A 7474-nucleotide genomic window follows, 5' to 3' on the forward strand; every position below is an offset into this window, starting at 1 on the left:
CTCAGACATATGGGGCCCAACTTGCGATGTATTCCTACCACACATATTTCTAGACTATACAACCATCTTTCCCTAATGGTTGAGTTTCTTGATAGGATCAGAATTCATTGAAATGCAGCCATGAAAAGTTGATACAGATTCATAGGGTTATTTTGATGTATCTTTATTTTTGGAAGTACCAGTAACTCGTCTTGATCTATGATCATGAGCTACCATTCCTTGTCTTACTTCAACTGGTAAAGCACTTTGCAGGAGGATATAGATGTCACATATGCTCCAGCTTTCTTGGTTGATTATCGAATTTCTGATTCCATATTCCCCTGCAACATGGGAAATTCATGGAACGGGTGGCCAATTTATAATTCACTCACTATAGTTAGCAGTCTACAAGAGGTGTCTGCAGATATTCCTGTGAACGGCTACATAGACTGTCTTGTCTGTTTTCAAGTCCTTCAGCAATTTCTTTATGCCTAATTTACTCATTCTCTATACTTCTCATATGAGAATTCACCATGTTTCTATTTGAATAGGAATACATGGGCGGCTAATTTATGAGTTTATCATACAGTTATTTGTAAATTATGTTTAGGTGAGGGAATTTTCTTGGTTTGTAGATTTGAGCTTGTTTAGAATATGCTAATCCAAATCCTTAAAGAATCTGATTGTACATGTGGTTGTCAGCTGTTATTTGGTTGTTCTGTCGTGTAAAAGATTAATGGATTCGTAGGATTTACAGTGGAAGTGCAAGAAAGAAGTAATATGTTTTTCTAAGGTAATTTTGTTATATTTTAAAGTTTGTAGAATTTGGTCCGAATAAGCATATCAATAGGATTTAGCATTAAAAATATTATCTTTGAGTTGCAAGAAGCAAAAGGTCCATCACAGAAGATAAGTAAATTGCCTACTGACATGTGTTCTGAAACCACCTGATTCAAGCTTTCATCTAGAGAGAACACATATGAAAGGTCAAACAAACAAGTGATGAAAAAAAAAAAAAAAACTTAATTTTTACTCATTTTGCAGTTGGTTCAAGTCACTCCTTTCAGAATTATCGTACCATCTGTGCTAAGTCACGACATTGCCTAAGATACCTGATTAAACCTGAATTATCTGAGCTGCCACCATTACATAAGGTTGAGCTGCCTAAACTAGAATTCCTAACCGTACTACAAAACCTGACTTGCCAGATTTTCAAAGCCTAACGTTCCCAAATTTCCTGATTTGCCACCTCACCTTCCTAAGCTGCCAAACCCCACGTTCCCTCTTATAATAACCCTTCTCAAAAACATCAGACTATTTCAGCCAATTACTAGTCCTTACGTTAGTTAAAGAACAATTCCATTATAATGCTTGATTTTTCATAAGACCAAATGAATTTGGCTGTGGTTTTGGAAGCTATGGACCCCCTAAATGCTCTCCTAATATAGATATAAGAAAGGTCTAGAACTCTTTGGATTGGGATTTCAATGAAGAGATGCTCTCTGATGGGTTTCTTTTTTTCTGGTAGGATAGATTTGGGACAGGGAGATCCTGTCTCTACCCTCCTTTTTGTTATTGCTATGGACTATCTTTGTAGAGCTATGAGAGTTAAATTGAGTAGTTCCTTTCAGTACCACTCAGGATGCAAACAGTTACCACTGACTTGTTTGTGTTCTGTAAAGGGGAACTCAACTCCATAAAACAGTTATAAAATGTGCTGAATAATTGTATAAATTTTTGGGGCTTGTTGTGTAAAAAAAAAAAGTCATCCTTGCGGGCAGTAGGTAACTGCAAATAGTCTCAAAAGGTTGATTTTTTGGGGCATCATTAAGCCCTACGACTCCGGCTGGCTTTGGAGAAGAAGGTTTGAAGGTAGGCAAGGAGGTGAAAAGGTTCTATGACTATCAATTGGGTGATGCAAGTGTACTTTTTCTTTCTAGCTTGATCACTGGTTGGGTGGTGACTCAAACTCAATTATTGAGAAGTACCAAGGTACTAACATTAGAGATTCCGGTATTAAGAAAGAGGCAAAATCTGAGTATATTTGAAGAAGAGGAAAATGGTATTTTCCTAATCATCTTGATGGCATTACAGTATCAGCTTGGGACTATATTGCAGGCAATTTCAGGGTGGACACTGGCAAACCTGATAATATTTCCTGGAACTTACTAAAGCAGGTGTGTTTCCTATTAATAAAGCCTGGATGGGCTAGCTTTATATGGACGTCTGACATACAACCTAGACAGAGTTTTATGCTATGGATAGCCCTCCATAATAGATTCATGACTAAATGTAGAATGATAAAATGGGTGATGGTTCTTAATGATCAATGTGTTCTTTGCAATCACCAGAATGAATCTCATAATCATTTATTCTTTTGAGTGTCAAGTCTTGCAAGTGGTTTGGTCAGCTGTTAAAGAGGCTCGTGCAATTAATACAATATCACTAAATTGGAGAAGATTATTAAGTTGGATGACCAGGAAATTTAGCAGGGGATTGAAGATCAGCATTTGCAGCAACTGTTTACTTTCTGTGGATTCAAAGGAAACGTGTTGTGTTTCAGAATGAAGTTCCTTATGTGCATACTGTGATTAGGCTTATTAAGAATGCCATTCTTTTGATATTTATTTATACCCTATAATATTTGACAAATTCATCAAACTCTTTTGGTGACTGGCCAAAAAACAAAGATAAAGTAAGATCACCAACCTGATGGTGTGAAGCTTCTCTATTTAACAAGCAGCCATGACAAGTGGATACAGACTCATATCAAGTAGATATAACTCAGAATTCTAATGAAACCGAAAAGGCTTTGGTACATTCACATTGGCAAGTGTTTGGACTGCCAAACAAATGAACTATTAATGGAACATTGTAGTTTTACTTAGATCTTGTAATGAATATCAAGATGAGAATTCCAAGTGTTTGAACCTTATAGGTCCGTTCTTAATGTACTTACATCGTTCAACAACTTCCTGCAATTTACATTCTGAAGAAATGCTTGGACTCCACGTTCTTGCCCACTTTATTAGATTGTTAATGGTGTTTTTTAAAACTCCTGGACGTTCTCCGATGATCAGTGGCTCATTGATGGGTTTTTTCCTTTTGGGGAAGATTTGAGACAGGGAAATCCTGTGTCTCCCCTCATTTTTGTTATTGCTACGGACTATCTTTGTAGAGCTGTGAGGGTTATGGGGAACTCAGGATGCAAAGAGTTACAGCTCAGTCACCTATGCTCCACTGCTGACTTGTTCATGTTCTGTAAACTGGAACTCAGCTCTGTAATCATTTGTGTAAAGTTGAGTTTTTGGGGCCTGTTGTGTAAAAAACAAGACATCCTTGTGGGCAGTACGGGTAACTGCAAATAATATCAAAAAGTAGAGTTTTTGGGGCATCATAAAGGCCTAGGACTCCGGCTGGCTTTAGAGAAGAACGTTGAAGGTTGGCAAGGAGGTGGAGAAGTTGTATGACTATCGTATGAAACATGGAAAGCTAATTAGGTAGTTACCATAAATGAGAATTCTAACGAAACCCAATAGCTTTGGTCCATTACGTCAGTAATTTCCTATTTTCTAAATTATTATTAAGAGGGTTAAACGCGTATTTAACTGTACGCTAACTTACTAACTGATTAGAATCAACGCTACCAGTTTCTATAAATAACCAACATACTCTAACAAAACCTACTCCTTTTTGAAGATATCTCCTGTCTTTCTTCAAAACCCTAGCTTCTCTTCTTCTTAGGATCGCTGCATTCAATCGACAATGGCTGTGTTGGTGAATCATTATAGTATGTTAGGCCTAGCATCTGCTGCAGGCCCTAACCTGACAGACGAAGAAATCTCCAAGGCTTTTAAGAGGATGGCGTTGAGGTTACATCCTGATAAGAACCCTCGTAATCCCAATGCCCATTCCAATTTCCAGAGACTCCTTACCTCCTATAATATTCTGAAGAATCCGATTTCCCGCAAAGAGTTTGATCATCTTCTTCAAGTTCAGCATCAGCGTCAGAATCAGGCTCAGAGCTGTCATCACCGGACTTGCAACAAGCGACAGAGAGAGGACCAGCAGCAGTCTTCCATGAAGCGTCCGAGACACCCCATGGGACCACGCATGCCGTCTGAGCCACCAAAGAAGCCTGCTTTCACAATGACAGAGTTCTTTATGGAATTTGATCGCATTCGTAAATTAGTTGCTGAAGATGGTGTTCACAAAGTGGCGGTTAATGAAGGCTATAATCATATTAGACTTTAGTATGTTTTGTAGTACTGATATACAAAAACCAGATATGTAATATTTTTGACACATCAATGAGAAATTTCAGTTGTATTTTTGACACATAGTATTGATCTCCTTGTAGTGCTTGATGTTGCAAGGTTTATTAAATTGTTAGCTATACAATTGACTAATACTACTCGAATTAAGCATTTATACCATTCAATGTTTGATATTGCAGTAACGATTGATCAGTATCATTAATGTTGCAAGAGTCTTTCTGTTGTCAGATTCATGTACTCAATACATGGTTGACACATGGTGTTGGTGTTCAATGTACAAAATGACAAGTACTAGTCCTCAAATTATACCAGTCAATGTTTGATATTGCAGTGGCTTCATCTGATTGTGCGCATTAAATTAGTATCATTACAACGGTAACTAGGACTTCAGTCTGAGGGCTTCTTCTTTGGTGTCTGATTCATGTACTCAGTGCTTGATGCATGCTTAAATAGTTCTACTTAAACTATGCATATTCTACTTTAACTTTTCCTTAAGGAAAAACAAATTCGCTGTACATAATGTATGCATTCAGTTGTTTGGTACAATCTATAATGTTAATCTAGTTATCTTGAGCATGACATGGGTATCCCTGCACAATTTGTATCAGCATTCATTTCTTGTTCTCTAGACATATTCAACATTCCTAATTCAGGATGATTTTATGGAAAAACAAAAGGATATTGGTCCTAAATCCAGACAGACATCTAAGTGCCATCTAAATTGTTACCACTTCTGCTTCTGTGTATGTATAGGTCCACAATCCAGTTCTGAATGACTTCGACAAACAGTTTCCATACATCCATTTAGGCGGTTGTTAGAAATATTGGCCTATTGGGTCCAACATGAAGTGATTTCCACCATAAGAGACGGCAAGATATTATGTCCATAACTCTTTCAGCTTCCATCAATAACTGTAGCTTGGGCATGTACAGGTTTTCGTTGAATGCAACCATGTTATCTTGTTTTCTGGATGTATGCATGATTTGCCTTTCCCAATAGCCCCTTATAACCAACCATCACATGATTCTGCTGTCATTTGAATAACTGATAAGAGCATCAGCTTTCGATCGGTGAACTTGTATACTCTTTCTATACTTCCACTGTAATTGGCTTGAGCAAAAAAGAAAAACTAGGAATAGAGAAGGAATATGTATAGTAGGTTCAGTCATATTTTTCATTCCCCTGCACTATTTTCCAGTGGACAAGGAATTTCATCTCCATCCCTGTGCCCATTAACAACTGGATCCTTTTGTCCCTTTTTGCACCTCTACTATACCAAAATTTACATATATATATTGACAAGGTCATTTTCTTACTGCCCTTTTACAACCCATTTAATAAGGGTGGAATAGGATGGATAAAAGGTAAGGTTGGAATTTGCCACCTCTAACGGTGACTAGAGAAAATAACATATATTGATGCCTCTTGCATTTACAAATTAATGGTCTCCTATTAATATGAACAATAAATGCAAAATATTGGACCATTAAAAGATGCATTAGATTTTCTTGTGTCAACCAACTGCCTGTATGCCAATGCTTGTACTGTTCATATCCGTTACAGAATTTAAGCTTTGTTCCTTGGAAAACTAGAATGGCTATATTATGAATATACCAGAATTGTTTTTAGATGAGGCTGTTATCTATATCTAGAATTATCAGTTTGCGCTTGTTTAAAATATGCCACTGCGAACATCAAAGAATCTGAATATAAATGTGGTCTTCAGCTATTACTTGGTTGCTCTAACTGTAAAAGATCAATTGGTTCATTTATTTAAAATATGCTCCTGGACATTCTCTGATGATCACTGGCTCATTGATGGGTCTTTTTCCTGGTGGGGAAGATTTGAGACAGGGAAATCCTGTGTCTCCCCTCATTTTTGTTATTGCTAGGGACTATCTTTGTAGAGCTGTGAGGGTTAAGGGGAACTCAGGGTGCAAAAAGTGACAGCTCAGTCACCTATGCTCCACTGCTGACTTGTTCATGTTCTGTAAACTGGAACTCAGCTCTGTAATCATTTGTGTAAAGTTGAGTTTTTGGGGCCTGTTGTGTAAAAAACAAGACATCCTTGTGGGCAGTACGGGTAACTGCAAATAATATCAAAAAGTAGAGTCTTTGGGGCATCATAAAGGCCTAGGACTCCGGCTGGCTTTGGATAAGAACGTTGAAGGTTGGCAAGGAGGTGGAGAAGTTGTATGACTATCGTATGAAACATGGAAAGTTAATTAGGTAGTTACCATAAATGAGAATTCTAACCAAACCCAATAGATTTGGGTTTAACTGTACGCTAACTTACTAACTGATTAGAATTAATGCTACCAGTTTCTATAAATAACCAACACACTCTGACAAAACCTACTCCAAAACAAGAACTAATTTCCTTTTTGAAGATATTTCCTTTCTATCTTCAAAAACCTAGCTTCTCTTCTTCTTAGGATCGCTGCATTCAGTCGATAATGGCTTTGTTGGTGAATCATTATAGTGTGTTAGGCCTAGCATCTGCTGCAGGCCCTTACCTGACAGACGAAGAAATCTCCAAGGCTTTTAAGAGGATGGCGTTGAGGTTACATCCTGATAAGAACCCTCGTAATCCCAATGCCCATTCCAATTTCCAGAGACTCCTTACCTCCTACAATATTCTGAAGAATCCGATTTCCCGCAAAGAGTTTGATCATCTTCTTCAAGTTCAGCATCAGCGTCAGAATCAGGCTCAGAGCTGTCATCATCAGACTTGCAACAAGCGACAGAGAGATGAGCAGCAGCAGTCTTCCATGAAGCGTCCGAGACACCCCATGGGACCACGCACGCCATCTGAGCCACCAAAGAAGCCTGCTTTCACAATGACAGAGTTCTTTATGGAATTTGATCGCATTCGTAAATTAGTTGCTGAAGGTGGTGTTCACAAAGTGGCGGTTAATGAAGGCTATAATCATATTAGACTTTAGTATGTTTTGTAGTACTGATATACAAAAACCAGATATGTAATATTTTTGACAGATCAATGAGAAAATTCAGTTGTATTTTCGACACATGGTATTGATCTTCTTGTAGTGCTTGATGTTGCAAGGTTTATTAAATTGTTAGCTGTACAATTGACTAATACTACTCGAATTAAGCATTTATACCATTCAATGTTTGATGTTGCAGTGACGATTGATCAGTATCATTAATGTTGCAAGATTCTTTTTGTTGTCAGATTCATGTACTCAATACATAG

At 37.7% G+C, this 7474-nt stretch overlaps 1 protein-coding gene across 1 annotated transcript; it reads left to right on the forward strand.

The window, feature by feature from the left end:
* The first annotated feature begins 6713 nt into the window (after positions 1–6713).
* LOC8266912 (dnaJ homolog subfamily C member 4) lies at positions 6714–7202 on the forward strand. The gene has a single exon (XM_002522654.2). The coding sequence runs from the start codon at positions 6714–6716 to the stop codon at positions 7200–7202; it is 489 nt and encodes a 162-aa protein (XP_002522700.2).
* The last annotated feature ends 272 nt before the right edge of the window (positions 7203–7474 follow it).

Source organism: Ricinus communis, chromosome 6 (genome assembly GCF_019578655.1).
Source record: "Ricinus communis isolate WT05 ecotype wild-type chromosome 6, ASM1957865v1, whole genome shotgun sequence".
Taxonomy (NCBI): domain Eukaryota; kingdom Viridiplantae; phylum Streptophyta; class Magnoliopsida; order Malpighiales; family Euphorbiaceae; genus Ricinus; species Ricinus communis.

Bases quoted from the DNA above. Each gene is read 5' to 3' on its own strand.
- LOC8266912 (XM_002522654.2), top strand. From the start codon at position 6,714: ATGGCTTTGTTGGTGAATCATTATAGTGTGTTAGGCCTAGCATCTGCT.